Consider the following 17,354-nt stretch of genomic DNA (forward strand, 5'->3'; position numbering starts at 1 on the left):
TGGACTAACTACGTCTAATGCCCTAGGCGATCATCTGGTAGAGTTACAAAGGCCGGGAGTGGCCAAAAAGCTTCAAGAGGAAATATTTGTCCCAATTTAACTCACTCAGCCATATCAGCGCCAGTTCGGAGGCACATACACAGCCTGGTCCGGAAACCATATTATGGCAATCGCAACCTATTGCAGGATTCAGTTACAGGCGGCTTCATTGGCTGGCAACCCGCACTATCTGACCGCTATGCAAGCGGTAAGCCTTGTTTGACGCAATCGACCAAAAGTATGCGTATTATGCAAGCCTCAAAAGCCGAAGATCTGAGAGCTATTGGTTCGACAGTACCGTCATACGAAGCAGGTCGTGACCCCCTTTACTTCAGCCGCTCGTATGGTGCAGTTATTCGTAATACATACATGTAGGTAAGTGACAAAGTGCAAATACACAGCTACATTTGAGACCCCGATAGATTCGACTAACAAAAGTACCGCAATTCTCAGACGTGTGCTCTGGTTTAATAGGTGGACCCCCTAGTAATATATCAATCTTAAGCCACACTCATTTTCCTGTTAGACCTAATTGTACCAAAACATTGTTATCCGACGACTGCCTAAGTTCAGACCATAGCTCACCAAATCATCGCCACGCTAAAAAAGGGTGATATTGATTCATCTAAAATAGGGTTATACGCCTTCAACTAATACAAATGCTATCATCGTATGCACCTTGCTTTCCACTACCTTGTTGGCATAATACAGAGACTTGTCACTATCGTCATCCATACACTCGTGTAAGCTAATCATAGATAATGTGAAGAGCGACATCGCATTATATTATATATAGATATCTTAGCCACTACTCCGCATGAACATGCCCGGTTCCCATAAGATTCGCTTCAACGAAGATCCCCAATACCATGATCCTATAGCCGAAGACGTCAGCGACGGCTCCGACTTTGATCCTCCCGATGACGAATGTAACGAGGCCCCTCGCCTCTCGCGCCCGTATTCTCAGTCATCTAACCGGTGAGGCTAGACCGTCCATTAATTGACAGACCCCACTATGTCTTACAATACCCCGTAGAGAAATATGGCCATTGACTCATTTCATCTAGTGAGGAGCCGAGGACACGGAGCCGTAGTCATCATCGACCAAGTCCATGGTCCGTCGAGAGATCGCACTCTCGACACAGGACGACTCCCAACCCAGTCTCTAAGGACGATAGTTATTTTCCCCCATTTCAACGTCCCAGTATCCAGCGGCGTGCGAGCGCCTATGGTCAGCCGGTTGTGCTGGCCAATCGAAATGACCTTCCGCACGTACTACAGAAGCAACCGCACGAGGGTTCTCGCGTCCCCTTCGGGGAGAGAGCCCCCATATCAGAGAATAATCCCGATGTGCCATACCCGCATAGCTATGTTCGCTACACCCCCGCCCCTAGGATACAACGACCGTCCTCTTCCCGAAACCATCGAGACATAGACGCCGACGATCTCGGTGGTCGCTTTCGTAGTGGTCCAGAAAATAACTCGCGACATTTCTCTATGTATAGTAAGCCAGAAAATGAAGCGGACTATTATAGACAGAACCTATTTGAGGATGAGGTCCGCCGCTACGGACCGACGATGACTCCGGCGACTCGCGGGCCCCGCGAAGGGATAAGCAGCATCTTGGACGACATAGGCGACATGGATGACCCCCGGTATGCGATATTTGAAGACCACAATGCGGCCGCGATGAAAAGAGTACAAGAGGAGCGACGAATAGACAAAATAGTGAGGCTGCGGGAGACCGAGGGAATTAGAACAATAATAAGGGAAGTGAGAAGGGGAATTAAGGCCGAATATAATGCCGCCGCTCGGGAGAGAGAAGCTGAGACGATTCAAAATGAAAGACTATCAAAGCTAATTCAAGAGAAAGTGGAACATAACATTGATGAGATTATGGTGTTATTAAAAGGAAAAGTTCAGCAAGAGTTCGGAACAGAAAAGCAGACAGACACAGGAACACATGCTCAACGAGACGAGTTACAGGCGGAGATCCAGGCCGAAGTGGAAGAGATAGGGAAGCGAGAGGCAGGCAAGCAAAACGACACCGCACAGCCCATACAACGATCGCGCCCTATCTCTCGATCTAGTTACTCCGGGCATGCCCCCGTGTCGCCCGCCCCGAGCGTAAACATTCCACGCAACCTAACACTGTCCGAGGACGGCGAACCGTTGCCACAACGACCTCCCGATGTACCAGAAGCGCCCCACGTATATGCTGAGACAGAAAGCGAGAGGGATACGATAGCGGTTTCCCCAAGTAGTAGAGGGCGTCGGCTCAAGCGGAAAGAGCAGCAGAGGACCTGGGAACGCAAGGAGCGTAAGACACTACGCATGATAAGAGAGGAGCTGGGTTTTCCTATTGTCGAGATGCTGGCAGACGAGATAGCTCGGGCCACATATGAGTATGGACCGCCTATGTCGCCCTCATTCCAAGAACATCGCTATCCTCACCCGTCCAGAGCCAGTAGCACTAGATTCAAGCCGACACACCAACAGTATAATTCAAATCTGGAATCACCTTACTCCGAAACAGAGTCTGCCGACGCGACGTGTATGGCTCGCAGGTACATGCAGGCTCAGAAGCGAACCGCAAGCAGGGGACGGCCGCTGCAACACGACGTCCAGGAGGCTCAACATGAAGTGTCGTTGCCCCCGCTGCATAAAAGTCCCACCGACCGAGGCGAAGATGACACTGCCGCTCAAAACAACAACCGCGTGTTAATGGAAACAGAGGCAAGGCCTGAGGAAGCTACTATGGAATCCAACAAAGAAAATAGCGGGGAAACTGTTTTGAGAGAATCAACGGAAAGCGAAGTGGATAATACTATAACAAAAGTCAAAATTATATTCAAAACTGCGGTCGGGCTGATAGAATCCAACGCAAGTTATTTTCTAGTTTTATTATTATATTTATACTTCTTTTCATATTATGGCATATATAGATTCTTCGCATAGTTAATGGTATCCAAGGTCTTTACTTGAGATTTTCTTCCTTCTAGTTAACGAGCACCAACCCTCTTACCGAAAAGGGGTAGACATATCTCCATCGTCTTAACGATAGACCACCAGAACCACAGCTTAATTACGTTTTGCTCAATATTGTTACACCTACATAAGATGTGAGAGATATTAGACAAGTAGGCCTATGATCGTATAATGGTGGGAAGGCTTACGCTTACTTTACGATCCATGAAAAGGGGCAGGGGCAGGGAACAATGGGGGAGATCATACCTGGACACAAGAGTACAGCTGTTCCCGTTCAATATGTCTACGCTGTGAGTGCGAATTAGTTTCTCACTTTTACAGCACTATGAGTTCATATTATCAACAAAGCTTTAGAATATAATCAGTACCTCAGTAGTGAAATGTCAGGACTCAACAAGTCTCACCAACTCCCTAAATCCATGAGCTATGCCTCTTTCCATTGTCATGATACGCGTTAATGCCCTTATTTGAAGCTGACCTGCACCCCCAATACCCTCCAACTCAACTCATCTAGCACATCTTAACATAGCATACCCTCATCTCATCATAGCCCTCATACACCGTCCCCCCCTACCCATCACAACTTCTCTCGCCATAACCCTATCCCCTAAACCTCCCCAACACCATAACTCCTAACCCGACTAAAAAAGAACGGTTTATAATGCCGAAGCGCGAACTCCGCCCAATCATCCGTCTCGCGGTTATAGCTCCAGAAGCCCTTCCAGCTAACCTTATTACTGCCCACCTTCGCCTTCCCCGCGCCCGTGCCCTTGAACGTGAGTTCCATGCGGTACATGTACTTTGGCCCGACGCCCTCGGTCTCGACGAACAAATCGCCCTCCATATCCTTAACCGCGGCCTCGGGATCGTCCGCCTCGCTAGACAGCCTCCAGCGCCCCTTCAACGCGTTCGCCATGACCGCGCTCGGGAGATGCGGTCCCGCGCCCCCGCGGTGCAGGGCCAGGTTATCCTTCGTCATGTGATGGACCACGTGGGCCGGCTCGTCGGTCGTGAGTAAGCTGATGGCCGACCCGTCGCGGAACAGGCGGAGGTACCGGTAGTACGTGACGATATGCACGGGGCTGTTCCACGTGATCTGGTGCACGGAGGCCTGGCCCGCGCGGATGTAGTTCACGGTGCTGATGTAGCACCCGTTGAAGCGGACGCGCGGGCGCCGCCGGAACATCGTCGCCCAGGACCCGGCGTACAGGCTGTTAAGCAGTACGCTCGTAGTCGCGCGCCGCTCTTCCTCGCGCTGACGGGCTAATTGGTCTAGCGTGAATACATCTGCGCCGGCGTCGGCGTCGGCGTCGTCGGAGAGCAGCTGCTGTGCGGGGGATAGTGGTTCCCACGTTATGCCTAGTTGCCAGTGGAAGTGCATGCCGCCGAACCCAAACTCCGTCCCCAAACACACGCGCCGCCAGATCTGGTCCTCGGTCGCGACGAGGTAGGCCAATCTCTTGCAGACCTGGGCCAGGCGCACGAAGTCGCCGACGTCGGCGACGGCCACGTCGCGCAGGATGTGGACGAGGATCTCGTCGGGGAGCGCGGCCATGGGGCACGGGGGAGGTTCTACACCCTCGCATTCCGGCGGTACGCCCTCGATTCTCAGGTCCGAGAAGCTGGCGATCAGATCTGGGAGCGACAGTGTGGGTCCTTCTAGGGAGTGGTGGGCGGTGTTAGGAACCGTCGCGGGGGCGTTTGACGGGTTGACTTGAACCGGTTTGGTCCAACGCGCTGGGAAGTGCTTGTTGCGGTAAGATTGGTCGACGTTGTCGTCCATGCGGAAGGCCTTGCGGTACAGTTGTAGGCTGTCTCCCAATTTACCGCTTGTCTCCTTCTCAACGGCTTTCTCGTAGAAATCTAAGGCGGTCTGGGGTTCCTTCTCTTTATCCTTAGTAGTAGTGGAAGGGCCATCCTGACGGCCGAGTTTCTGTCCTGGTGCTTTACTTGGGTCTGGTTCATCAAAAGACTGTGTTTGGATGTACTCCTCCTCATCTTCTACGTGAGAGACGATCCTTGAGGTAGTCTTTCTATGGGCAGGTTCACTTTTTCTCAAAGGTTTGCTCGGGGTTGAAGGACCAGCTTGAGTTGAACTTATTCTCTGCTGTTGTTGCGGCTGTTGAGAGCCAGTCGTGTTCTTAGAACGAGCTGAGACCTCGGCCCGCCATTGTTGCCTAAAGTTTTCTAATTCGGATTGTATCTGTTCGGTTGGTTGGTCCATCTTGGCAAGGCAGTCAGTTAAACGATTACGGATTCTAACAATGATAAAGTTCGGCGTTCAATTGTCGATCAACGATTGTTTAAGGTTAATTTAGGTGTATTAATATGAGTAGGTAGATAAGTTAGAAATTATAGGTATGTAATTCAAGGTGAATATCTAGCGGTGACGAGTTGAAGGATCTGAACGGTTTCCAAAGTTATGTAAGTTCCGGGCTAAATTATGGATGAAGTCAAAGATGCGGCCAGTAATGATGTGCTCCGGTATGATGGATCGGAAGGCGCAAGATGCATTATCTAAGTCCATCTTATCGCCGAACATACCCGGCGTGAGAGTCACACCGCGGGCTGCGGCCTGCAGGTAGGCGATGGTGGGGTTACAAGGTACCTTAGCTTTAGGGCGTCCGATTGGCTGTGACATCATGATAAGGCACCACGCATTGAATCTCAATGGAGTTTATCAAAATCCGTCTTATCGGATTTGAAAGCTCGGTCTCGGCTTGCGGCCGGCAAAATTTCATAAAAAGTTTAGCCTCACAGCTCTGTCTGTTCTAGAATTCTCTTATGTATTGATGACGCTAAAGAGTTTCGCCCGCGACATCGCAACCCCATTTCTCAATTCTCAATTTTTAGTTATTCGCCTCCTCAGCCACCTACACATCCTCCACAAATCACACTCTTAGTAAACCTTCCTGTCAATGTAATAACTCTATCTCGATCCTTTATCCTAGATCCAAACAGCCTTTTAATTCACTGCATCGAGCTGCGATATAAAAGCGCCCCCGGGACAACCGGGCTAGGCGCATAAGACAATGAGCATGATGGCTTCTAACCACACATTCGGCGGACACAACCACGATCGATTAGGAGACGGCGAGGACGCTTTTGTAGGGCAGACGATGGTTTCGTCGCAGGATGACGGTAGCGACGGTGTGGATATTTCGGTGGGCCAGAAGATGATCTCCGCCATTTCTGGCAGTCTTTTGACCTCGCTACTTGGTAAGATTTCATGTTATATTCCATCCCATATTATGTATATAGCTATGATGGGGTGAAATAATGCTAACACAGCCGGTCTAGTCACTCCTTTAGATGTTGTCCGAGTCCGATTACAATCGCAAGGTTCGTCGCAGCCCGTCACAGAGTTCCAGAAGCTTGCAATTTCGTCACCTAGTGCTTTTCGGCCTTCGAACCTTGGAGTTACTGCGTGCTGTCGAGAAGTGTTCTTCATGAATAACAATGCCGAAGTCTGCGTCGCCGGTGGTCCCATCGAAGGCCTAGCTACGTCAGAATGCGCCGTAGAGGAAGTACAGAAGAGAACATTTAACTCGACCTTCGACGGCATGAAAAAGATTGCGCGCCATGAGGGGTTTACGACTTTATGGAGAGGTCTCTCGCCGACCTTGGTCATGGCTGTTCCGGGCAACATCATCTATTTCACAGGTTACGAATGGCTACGATTCAACAAAGCAAGTCCTGTCAACAAACTCACCAAGGACGATTATGCGCCCCTAATAGCGGGTTCCTTCGCACGAACCATCGCCGCCGCCGTAGTAGGTCCCATCGAGCTATTCAGGACGCGGCTCCAGGCATCTCCGGGCTCGACCGCAACGGGTCATCTAGCAAATACCTTCAAGGGCATTCGAAAAATGGTAAACGAGAATGGGTACCGTTCTCTTTGGCGGGGTCTAACACTAACTCTTTGGCGAGACGTTCCCTTTTCGGGAATGTACTGGTTTGGCTACGAGACTATCAGGGGGAAGCTCACTGATATACGCGAAGAGCGGCAAGGTCGATCTCTAACTCGAGATGACCACGGCTCAAAGACGGGAGCAAGGAAGCGATCGCAGAGCAGAGAAGGCCGCACAGCAACTTTCATGGATGCTTTTACTGCAGGTGCTCTTTCGGGTGCAGCTGCGTCGTTGGCGACCATGCCGTTTGACGTAGGCAAAACCCGTAGACAAGTCTTTCACGATGCAACAAACAAGGCTTTACCAGTAACAGAGAAAGGTCTGGCTCCAGAGACTCAGCCGATGCTGAAATTCCTATGGCACATATATTCCACGGAAGGCTTGGCGGGACTCTGGAAGGGATGGCTACCTCGTACCCTCAAGGTTGCGCCATCCTGCGCCATCATGATTAGCAGCTACGAAGTTGGAAAACGGGTTTTCAGGAGTATGAACGAAAAGAAAGCCTTAAAACAGCAGCAGGGTGAAGCTGGCGAGCCTTGATGTGTATCACGATCTCTCCCCTCTCAATTCTGATTTTTGCATTAGCAGGCGTTGTTTTACTATGATACCTTATTCAGAGGCTGAGGGAACTGGGACCAAAAAAGGGTTGGATTGCATTAAGAGATGACGATTTCATATACCGGAATGATTCTGTATACTACCAACCTACCTCATGCCGCTCATGTTACGGGAGAGAAGAACAAGGAGAAGGGAAGAGAAAAAAGCAAGGATATGATAGATCACAACTCACCGTAGGTCTCGACGAGTCCTGGATGAATAATATGCACATTACGGTAAACCGGCCTGACCGGTCTAGAGTCCTGACGATCGATACATACGACGTATGCATGATCTTTGCTTTTGCTAGCTCTTACTCCAATTTTAGTCAACCATACAATGCTTTTACCGAGTTGATCTATCACTTTTTGGAGCTTCAATGCGCTGAAAGCTAGCATCGCACAAGCCACTTTACGCGCTGCGAATTTCGCGTCATTAGGGGCTTTAGCGGCAGACGCGTCTCCAAACGCGCCTCATGTGAACCCCCATTTTATGTAGCTTATTAATTTTCTGCTTCCCGACCTTGATTTTTTAACAATCCAATTGTCTTAAAAATCCAACCCCTTTTTATGTTCCTGCGTAGACTGACTTGCGTTCGTATGGTTTTTTCGTACTACGTTATAAATTAGGATTGTGCAACTTCGCAGAAAAAAAAAAAGAAAAAATCGACCACGCTGCCGTCTCTACGTCATTTCACACAGCGGGATCTAGGTCGAGTTCTAGCTCGACTTCGACCTCCACCTCACCTACAACTCACACCACGCCTACCACTCCCCTTGACTCTCACATATACACAGAAACCATTCACCATGTCGTCCCTCAAACGCAAGAACGACTCGGCCCCGGACTCCAACAAGAAGCCCAAGGTCAACGCGAGCATAACATCCTTCTTCGGCGCCCCCAAGAGCTCTCCCGGCGGCGCGCCGCCTTCCTCGCCGCTGTCCGGGGCCGCCGCGTCGAAATCCGACGGAGCGTCGGCGGCTGCTCTCAAATTCGACAAGGCGAAGTGGGTAGCGGGTCTGACGCCCGAGCAGAAGCGCCACCTGCAGCTCGAGATCCAGACCTTGGACCCCAGCTGGCTGGCCCACCTCAAGGACGAGATCGTCACGCCGGAGTTCATCGAGCTGAAGAAGTTCCTCGAGAGCGAAATTAAGAGCGGGAAGAAGGTGTTCCCACCTAGGGAGGATGTGTATTCTTGGTATGTTTTTTTCTCTTTATTCGTATATACTTGTCTACATACCTATTTGCCTGCCTATATACCTACAACCTATCTATTATCCGTACAAACCACATCTTATCCCCCAAACCAACTAACCACCACCCCTCCAGGTCCCGCCACACCCCCTTCCATACCGTGAAATGCGTGATCCTAGGCCAAGACCCATACCACAACATCAACCAAGCGCACGGCCTCGCCTTCTCCGTGCGCCCTCCAACGCCCGCCCCTCCCTCACTCCGCAACATGTACATCGCGCTGGCGAAAGACTACCCATCCTTCGTCCCTCCGCCCAACAAATCCGGGCTCCTCACGCCCTGGGCCGAGCGCGGCGTGCTGCTCCTGAACACTTGCCTAACAGTGCGCGCGCACGAGCCGAACTCGCACGCGAAGCGCGGCTGGGAGCGGTTCACGCAAAAAGTCATCGACGTGGTGGCGCAGCGCCGCACGCGCGGCGTCGTGTTCCTGGCCTGGGGCGCGCCGGCCGCGAAGCGCGTCGCCAAGGTCGATGGCAAACGGCACCTGGTCCTCAAGAGCGTGCACCCGAGCCCGCTGAGCGCGTCGCGCGGCTTCTTCGACTGCGGACACTTCAAGGCGACGAATGAGTGGCTCGCGCTGAGGTATGGTGAGAGCGAGGTGATTGATTGGGGTTTGGGTAATTGTAGCACGCTGGTTAAGAAGGGGGATGTGAAGAAGGAGATGGAGAAGGACGAGGATGTTGAGGAGCAAGAGAAGGAGAATGAGGGGGATAAGGAGAAGGCGACGCCTGTTGTGGCGGTGGGCGAGATTGATGAGGATGAGTTCGAGGAGGAGAGTAAGATATTGCAGGAGATGGGTGAGGAGGGTAAGGCAGATGGTGTTAAGGAGGAGTAAAACAAAGCAAAGCAAGGAAAGTACTTTAGGGTTGGTATTCGGGAATAAGGGGTAAGGCGTTCGGAGACCTCTCGTCTTACCTGTGTAGTATACTGGCTGGCGTTGCGTGGTCTAAATGGTTGGACAGGCGTCTCCTCACGGCATATCGAGATTGTACAGTACATACAGGATTAGCTAACATACCCCTTCTTAGGGAAGTTGCTTAAGGAAGTAATAATTGCTTCAAAGTCTTGAGTCGCGCAATGGAACAATGATTGTTGTGAAATCGAAATTCCATCAATTCTGTCTTGAGTGCTGATGTTCGATGGCTATTAATTACTATTGTAGCCGATATCATGTGGCTTATTGTTGATAGCTTGAACTCGATGTCGCACTGGAGAGACCGTAAAACTGGATAGTTATGTGTTCGAGCTGAATAAGCATGTCCAACTCAAGTGTCTTCTCGGCGGATTTGACGGAAATTCTCTCGGAGTATCGTCTAACCTTATGAAGAGGCAGGCACGATTTCTCAGCCTAGACTTGGAAGTTGCAAACGAAGGGGCCGTGTCTCAAAACGTATCACCTGAGACATTCGTAATCAAGCACGATTGTACTCGTATTAACGTCGTCAATACCTACTGCAGACGGATTCGTAACTGCCAAATCTAGACCATTGAAGATAGCGGGAAGTAAGCGCAGAAAATGGTTGGAGCGGGTGATTTGGTACTCTGGCAGTCAAAAAGATTATATGGTTAAAGTCTAGAGACCGTAGGATCGATTCAAGGTACCTAAAATTGTAACCAAAACTCCAAGATCTTAGCGCATAAATAGATCCGCGACAATGTGTGGCTATACTGCTTCGTATTCTGCTGACAACGTCAGTTCGCAAGGCTGCTAGCATAGCGAAATGTCATCGCCGGCATTAACTCTATGGAGACATGGCAAGGCTGCTGAAGGATCTGTCTCGGGAACCGGTAATGGGCAAACCTGGATAGGTACCCCACCCTATACGTATTGTTACATGCCGTCGTTGCATTGGGCGGGGTTACGTAGGGCGTTTCGTTTTTGTGGTTCTGTTCCTCTAGCGAGTATCTGGAAGATATTTGCTTCTGATCGCAACGACGAGGAAAATCTTGGAAGCCTAAGTTACGGGTGGCATTTGTGATTCCTGGAGATATTTCTGCGAACATGTTAGATCGAGAGAAGCTAATGTATGTAAGTATGCGTTCTGGGGTTATCGTGGTTGTGGGAACAGTTAGAACTGAGATCACACGCTAAATATGCAGGTCCCTTGGTCCCCTGAATTCCGTATGCAGGCGTGCCACACCTTCGCACACCATCTTGTCAACCCAAAGCGAGTTGTAGATAGATCCAAACGTGGTTAGTGGCGTACTCTAGACCTAAGTTTCAGATTTAGAGCTTCCAGAAGCCGACACTTTTTCCATTATCCTTTGCATCAGCCCTTCCACCAGATGAGCCGTACGATCCGAGGGACGGATGGGCTGGAGAAGCAGCAGTTCAATTACAATATGCAACTGATGCTAGTCGTACCAAGTCCCTTGGAGGCCTAAAACGCCGTTATTGGATGCGAAAATAGTTGCGGCCGCTGTGGACACGCAGGACACGTCTTCATGGTCCGGGGACCCAATCGTATGCATCTGCGCTGCACCAATTGCTCGCAGACAAATCCATCCGAATCAGGCTTCTCCTTTCCGGTGACCTCACGACATTGCCAACTCATCCAAATCCTAGTCTAGAAAAACTGACTGGTCGGGCCAGACCCAATGCTTATCGCGAATTAATTGGGTTCGAATTCCGAATGATGAGCTGTGCCCATGCAAGGTTGACGCCTATAGAATAGATGAGCTGGATCAATGAAAGGGAAAGGAGGCGCGAGTAGATATTGTCTTGGCATTTGTTTGAATCATTTTATCTTAATGATTGATGGCCATAAAAGATACCAACCGCATTTTCTCCAACGGGCTGACGAAGCGAATTCGTCTTCTCGGGGCACATGTTTATTCGTGTTGTTTCAACATCAATTGTGTCGCACAGCACGAACACGGCCGCATACAGGACAGGATCCAGATTCAATCCAGCTTCAAACGGCAGAAAGGGGGGATTAGGTAACGTGCGTTGGACAAATCCGGAAGATGGTGACATTTAAGGTGGTGGCACTTGTATAGAATTGCCGATGGTGTTCCGATGATGCTCAACCCCGTCTGCTCAAATCTCAATCTGCAGGACAAGAATCGTGTTGGCGCCGATCGACACTAGCTGAGGTGGTATTCCATTTCACAACCGGCGGTAATATAATAAATGTCCACAACGGTGAGATGAGCCCGATTTAGCAAGAGCGTGATGGTAAACAGCAGATGGCAAATGTTTTCTAGAAAGAGTTCCAGTTTAGGTGTCGAAGTGAAGCCATCGTCAAGTTTCATTTGACGCAGAATCAGCTGTCCGGGTCCGACATTGCTTTGGACTTGAGACTAAGCTGACAACCAATTTACCAAGAACCTGGTAGTGACATGGTTCTAGTCCAAAAGCTGCGGACTTAGTTTTCGTGCTAGTGAAAAGCAAACATGGAAGTTCGCAGGTCAGCCAGACGGAAAAAAAAATCTTGAAATAAAAAAAAGGTAGGAAAAATGCACAGGTGGAACATTATTATTTCCATATTACATAGCAAATCTTGACACTCAGATGTGAGCGAGTGAGTAAACCAACCAATTTGTGTCTTTTCAATGTTGTATCTGAGTGTACGATAAGATGCATGTGAAGTTGAAAAGAAAGAGGTCTAGGTCCGGGTTCCTACATGGACGAATGACCTCAAAGAACGACCAAAGATAGCAGTTGACCTTTCAAAAAAGTCTGACCGGGCAGTACCCGGTCACCACTTCCCGCCCTGTAATTAAATTAAAGTTATTGAACGCGGTCGCGAATTTGACAAGTATCATCAGCCCTGTTGGAGGCGTGGAAGTGACCTTCTAGATACCTAGACACATCCTAGCTTCAATTTAGCTCGACTCTTAAAGTCCAATGGTGCCCTGACCAAGCTGACCAATGCGTTCCTGCTTCACCTTCCCCACCCAAGCAAGCCCAGAGCGGAGATATCCAATCACCATCGTCGATTCTAGTTGCGCCTACCTGGCAGCTAGAACAAAAAGAACTAAAATAATCTCCCTAAACAACGCTTTTCTTGAAAGGGATAGTCCAGGCAGGTGCGCTAATGTGCGTCGAACTAGCTTGGAGGTACGTGTTGTATGTACCCTAGGTAAGGTAGTATCGATGTAGCTTGAGATTTGGGGGGGAAGTCGCGAGGATGGGATTGATGGGTTGACTGGCTTCCTTGAATAGATAGTATGTTATCCTCGTCGAAGTTTGAAGCGGCCCCTTAATAATAATTATTTTTTTCCATTTCCTCCCCTTTGACTGACCATTAGAAACTTTTTGAACCCTTTTCCCCATGCGTGCATCTTGATACCCTTCGTTTTACTACCACTTCACGCATATTCCGTGAAGTCTTCAATTCTAATCGTTTGATATTTTCGTTCACTTTTTTTATTTTTCATTTTTCCTTTTTCTTTCCCGTCCTCGTCCCCATCAAGGTGTATGGTGCGCCTCCCCCTATTAATTCATGTCCTGGAAAGTTTAAGTTTTCCCGGTAGAGAATATCTCAATCATACCCGGCCTGAACGGAGTCGAGCAATAACAAATTCGAAATTATTACTACTTGATACCCAACCCCCACTCCGCTGTGCGCAACTTGGTCCGAGTCGTCTTCCTCTTCAAACATCTTATGCGTTAGCCCGTGCTAAAATTCCCACTATCACAACACCCACTCGGCTATCTCTATTCCCAAGCTTTTCAATCTCTAGACGTGAATTTACGTGGTCTTCCTCGTCCCGTATCCATCTACATAACAACCTCGTCACAACCAATCACCATGCCGAGCCTCTTCTCAAGAATAAGGGGCAAGGATGGAGGGAAACTCAAGTCCAAAAAGAATGCCCATCTTAATGACTTGACCCATCAATTATCCAACAAGCCGCGCTGGGAAGACGCATACACGCGAACGTCCATCGAACCAGAGGAAGTCCAAGAGCTGATCAAGATTTGCACCGAGGAGCTGAAAGCAAGAGGTACAAAAAAATTAATCTACCTGTTTTTCTTGACAATAAAAAACCAGGCTAACCAGTTCGCATGAATAGCTCTCGATCTACCGTTTCTTCTTCTCCCGTTCCGTCCGACTTCTGATCCTAGCGCTGTACGCACGTTTATCCGCCACTTCTTCGATGGCAACCAGAACTTGCGCGGCGAGGCCCTCCTGCAGGAGCTGCGGATGACCGAGCCTATGGTACGTCATAACAGATCAAAAATGCGCTGATCTGATATATAATTGTTAACATATATTCAGGTCATATCCGGTGTCCTAAAATGGTGCTGGAGCAGACTGCAAGGTGGTATCGTGGGATGGGATGCCTACGAATTGTTCAAGGTTGGAGAGCAAGGTACGTCTAGCTTGTCCGGTGAAAACATGAGATATCCATGAATATGCTAAGAAATTACCTTTTATGTAGACTCGAGTATGGCGCGCGACTCCTTCTCGACATTTATCCCATTAAGCGTCGAGAATCAGGCGAGATCCCAGATCATCTTCAACTACTTCGATTTGCTTTCCGCTATCGCAGCTCATGGCAAATCCAATGGCTTTGGTGGCCGTAAGCTATCTCGTATGGCGGCATGGTGGGCCTTCGAACACAAGGATTCTGGTAACGGTTTCGAAGGCGGGTATAAGTCTTGGTTGAGGTTTGTAAACCCCTAAAGTTGCCTTAATAACGGGTTTCTAATGAATTCTAGCGCTGCTGATGCTACGAGCCACATGTTCTTTGCCTACCTGAGATCTTTATCCCCCCAGCAAGCTCGTGCGGGCATATCCATGCTCCCGATGTCCCTGCAGAAACTCCTGCAAGAAACCGAGTATCCCCCGCAAACCCCATCGCTATTGATGTCATCTACCTACAAGGTTGTCATGATTGTTGACACCGTATCGCCGACACCATTTGCACTCCTACGCCGTGCCAACCACTTCCAATATCGCGACGAGGATCAAGCGCTTCGTGAATTTTCCGAATTCGAAGATCCCGTGAAAGCTCTAACGGAGGAGTGTCGCAGAGTTCTCAAAGCGATTTCTCTCGCGAACCAATCTCAAGTTTCTAGCTCAAAGCACTCAACTAGTTTGCGAGATGCTTCGTGGTCGCGATTCGAGGATATTGGCTTCGGGGATACCTTAGAAGAGGAGGAGGAAGACGAAGAGACGGTCAAGATTAACCAAATTCGAAATCCCCGCGGACTACGAACTACCCCGGCATCGGGTGGAAATCTTGGAAGACCAACCACACCCTCTTGGGCGGATTTCCTATCTTCCGGTTTTGTCGATGATGCGCCGAATACCCCGTCGAATCTCTTGCTACCACCGGATAAGATCTTGCCACCTATCGAGACGGTTGTCCGACAACGTAGTTCGCAATCGCACCGCCCACGATTGGAGACCACGCATCAGCTGGAACCCGGTGAACTGGCTAGCATTAGTCGATTTGACCTCGACGACGCATTTTGGTGGGTATGGATGAGCAGTTTAGCTCCCGAGGAAACTGCCGAGAGGAAATCTGCGTTTGGAAGATGCTCCGTAATCGAGACGTTGATTCGCCAAGGCCGGTGGCTTGTGATGGAAGAGATGGTAAAAGGCGCCGCTCCGGAGCCTGATGCGAACGCCTATATTGCAGAGAAGAAAGGCTTTTTCAGTTGGACCAGACGTGGACGAGGTGTTTCTCGAAGCAAGTCAACCTCAAAACCGATTGCTGATAAGAGCGCGAACTCCGGTACAGTTACTGGTGCTGGTTTAAGCAAGACTAGCATCGGGCCTGACCAACACGCGAAGATCCAGGCAGCCGCGCAAAAGCTTCAAGCCAAGCAACTCCAGGAGCAACAGTCAATGCCGAAGGCGGAAAGGCGCGGGCGTACGGATGCCGATGTTCTCAAGGAAAAGACCAACAGTATCCTAACCCTGCAGCCGGGCGTCGTGAACGTGGCTTCTCCGGCCATGAAATGGGCGAACAAATACGACAAGGAGGCTATTCGCGAGGCCTATCTCGGCAACGCCTTTGCCGGCCGTGGTATATCTCAAACCTCCCTTCAGTTACCCAACCATCCACCAGCGAATGGGCTCGCGACAAATGGCAGTAATCTTAAGCCGGAAGCTTCAGAGCGAGCTCCCTCTCCGGCCGTAGCGCCACCGCAACCCGAACCCGAACAGGAGCCCCCAGTCGCGGAAAAGAAGCTTGAGGCCCCGCAGGCAATCCACCCCGCTGAGCGATCAGGAGCCACAGGTAAAGATTCGCCTTTGCCCCCTCCTCCTCGTGAAGAAGAGAGCCTGGAAGCTGCCCGGGAAAATATGCTTTCCCCTGTACCAAGTAGCCCTGAGAATAAGAAGCACAAGAAGCTTCACAAGGACGAAAAGAAGAGCGGTGGATTTAGAAAGTTGTTCGGCCGAAATAAGAATCGACAATCCAAGTTGCCGGAGAATGCGGCCACTGACATCAACAGCTTCCTTGCTTCGGAACCGTCACAGCCAGCGCGAAGTGCTTCCCCAGCACAGCAACCTCAACCGGCGCCCGTTGAGCCGGCTCTTGAGGCGCCTGAGGAACGAGCCGAAGAGAAGACGCCCACACAAACACCGGTCACACCTGTACACCAAACGCCAGCTTATGACCCGTCTATCGACGACAACCTGTCTCGCGTTGATACTGCGGAGGCTGCAGAGGCTCATCAGGAGTTCTCTCGCTTCGACCAAGGTCCTCTCGTGGACCAACCCGCCTTCGTCCCTGACGAAGATCAGAGTGTTGACTCTGCCGCACCGCCCCCGATTGCTAGACACCCCAGCAACCACCCACCTATCGAGGAGGATGAGGATGAAGGTGCCCCGTCGCCGACCGTCCCGATGCAAGATCGATGGGCTGCCATTAGGAGGAATGCGGCTGATCGTGCCGCACGACAGAGCGAGGAGCAGAGTCGGGGTGCGTATAGCAAGACCACGGATGGTGATGATGACACCAGTGGCGAAGAGAGTAAGGATCACATTCTTCTATCTAGTAATCCAAATGCTAACCTACGGCAGCTATCGAATCTCGTGTAGCTCGAATTAAGGCCCGTGTTGCCGAGTTAACCGGGAATATGGATGGTGCCGCTGGACCCGGAACACCCCCTAGTCGCCGCTAGGGGCGGTATTTTAGTTGAAGACTTGGGTACGAAACAGTACGGATATCAACATTAAACATTCGCCTACATCAATCCGCCTAGAAGCCATGGATTCCAGATGCATTCTTCCCTTTAGTAGCATTTGGGACGCGCGCCGGATGCTCCTTAATACTACCAGCCTTGTGCACTTTTTCTTTTCTATTCCAATGATACCACTAGAACATGCCGTCTCATGTTCTCTTCGCAACCAGGACCAGACTGGGATCTAGTTTTTTTACTAATTTGAAATTCGGCGTTCAACGTCAAACCGTTGCCCTTTGGAGTTTCGCGAATGAGAGAATGGTGACAGCTCGGTCTCTTAACGAAAATCGTTTTCAAGGCGATACAGTAACCCTGGATGGAGGAGGCATAGCTTGGCTATGGATCGGATATTCTTGGGTCGCTGCCTGCGCCAGCCAAAAAAAAGAATGAACAACAAATATGTGTTATTGCAGATT

The 17,354-nt window shown here is 50.1% G+C and overlaps 5 protein-coding genes across 5 annotated transcripts; 4 read left to right on the forward strand and 1 right to left on the reverse strand.

Moving 5' to 3' along the window:
- Nucleotides 1–517: 517 nt before the first annotated feature.
- F4807DRAFT_88270 (uncharacterized protein) lies at nt 518–3,316 on the forward strand. The gene is made up of 2 exons (XM_048003598.1): nt 518–1,017; nt 1,107–3,316. Exons 1-2 carry the CDS (start codon nt 857–859, stop codon nt 2,995–2,997), a joined length of 2,052 nt encoding a protein of 683 aa, XP_047854249.1. The 5' UTR covers nt 518–856; the 3' UTR covers nt 2,998–3,316.
- A 12-nt stretch (nt 3,317–3,328) lies between these two features.
- F4807DRAFT_426149 (uncharacterized protein) lies at nt 3,329–5,504 on the reverse strand. The gene has a single exon (XM_047998019.1). It carries the CDS (start codon nt 5,249–5,251, stop codon nt 3,635–3,637), a length of 1,617 nt encoding a protein of 538 aa, XP_047854250.1. The 5' UTR covers nt 5,252–5,504; the 3' UTR covers nt 3,329–3,634.
- Nucleotides 5,505–5,798: 294 nt separating this feature from the next.
- F4807DRAFT_426150 (mitochondrial carrier) lies at nt 5,799–8,079 on the forward strand. The gene is made up of 2 exons (XM_047998020.1): nt 5,799–6,246; nt 6,328–8,079. The coding sequence occupies exons 1-2, from the start codon at nt 6,060–6,062 to the stop codon at nt 7,476–7,478; spliced, it is 1,338 nt and encodes a 445-aa protein (XP_047854251.1). The 5' UTR covers nt 5,799–6,059; the 3' UTR covers nt 7,479–8,079.
- A 60-nt stretch (nt 8,080–8,139) lies between these two features.
- Nucleotides 8,140–9,867, forward strand: F4807DRAFT_88342 (uracil-DNA glycosylase). The gene is made up of 2 exons (XM_048003599.1): nt 8,140–8,733; nt 8,865–9,867. The coding sequence occupies exons 1-2, from the start codon at nt 8,345–8,347 to the stop codon at nt 9,622–9,624; spliced, it is 1,149 nt and encodes a 382-aa protein (XP_047854252.1). The 5' UTR covers nt 8,140–8,344; the 3' UTR covers nt 9,625–9,867.
- Nucleotides 9,868–13,006: 3,139 nt separating this feature from the next.
- F4807DRAFT_88440 (DUF1708-domain-containing protein) lies at nt 13,007–16,979 on the forward strand. The gene is made up of 6 exons (XM_048003600.1): nt 13,007–13,742; nt 13,812–13,957; nt 14,018–14,111; nt 14,181–14,409; nt 14,461–16,727; nt 16,778–16,979. Exons 1-6 carry the CDS (start codon nt 13,547–13,549, stop codon nt 16,876–16,878), a joined length of 3,033 nt encoding a protein of 1,010 aa, XP_047854253.1. The 5' UTR covers nt 13,007–13,546; the 3' UTR covers nt 16,879–16,979.
- The last annotated feature ends 375 nt before the right edge of the window (nt 16,980–17,354 follow it).

Source organism: Annulohypoxylon truncatum, assembly GCF_022578515.1.
Source record: "Annulohypoxylon truncatum strain CBS 140777 unplaced genomic scaffold F4807scaffold_16, whole genome shotgun sequence".
Taxonomy (NCBI): Eukaryota; Fungi; Ascomycota; class Sordariomycetes; order Xylariales; family Hypoxylaceae; genus Annulohypoxylon; species Annulohypoxylon truncatum.

What these genes read in the sequence shown, in the direction of transcription:
- F4807DRAFT_426150 (XM_047998020.1), top strand. Translation starts at nt 6,060, where the DNA reads ATGAGCATGATGGCTTCTAACCACACATTCGGCGGACACAACCACGAT. An exon ending in TCTTTTGACCTCGCTACTTG is followed by an intron (nt 6,247 to 6,327) that starts GTAAGATTTCAT and finishes CAGCCGGTCTAG; the next exon opens with TCACTCCTTTAGATGTTGTC.
- F4807DRAFT_88440 (XM_048003600.1), top strand. Translation starts at nt 13,547, where the DNA reads ATGCCGAGCCTCTTCTCAAGAATAAGGGGCAAGGATGGAGGGAAACTC. An exon ending in GTTCAAGGTTGGAGAGCAAG is followed by an intron (nt 14,112 to 14,180) that starts GTACGTCTAGCT and finishes CCTTTTATGTAG; the next exon opens with ACTCGAGTATGGCGCGCGAC. An exon ending in TGACACCAGTGGCGAAGAGA is followed by an intron (nt 16,728 to 16,777) that starts GTAAGGATCACA and finishes AACCTACGGCAG; the next exon opens with CTATCGAATCTCGTGTAGCT.
- F4807DRAFT_88270 (XM_048003598.1), top strand. Translation starts at nt 857, where the DNA reads ATGAACATGCCCGGTTCCCATAAGATTCGCTTCAACGAAGATCCCCAA. An exon ending in TATTCTCAGTCATCTAACCG is followed by an intron (nt 1,018 to 1,106) that starts GTGAGGCTAGAC and finishes CATTTCATCTAG; the next exon opens with TGAGGAGCCGAGGACACGGA.
- F4807DRAFT_88342 (XM_048003599.1), top strand. Translation starts at nt 8,345, where the DNA reads ATGTCGTCCCTCAAACGCAAGAACGACTCGGCCCCGGACTCCAACAAG. An exon ending in AGGGAGGATGTGTATTCTTG is followed by an intron (nt 8,734 to 8,864) that starts GTATGTTTTTTT and finishes CCACCCCTCCAG; the next exon opens with GTCCCGCCACACCCCCTTCC.
- F4807DRAFT_426149 (XM_047998019.1), bottom strand. Translation starts at nt 5,251, where the DNA reads ATGGACCAACCAACCGAACAGATACAATCCGAATTAGAAAACTTTAGG.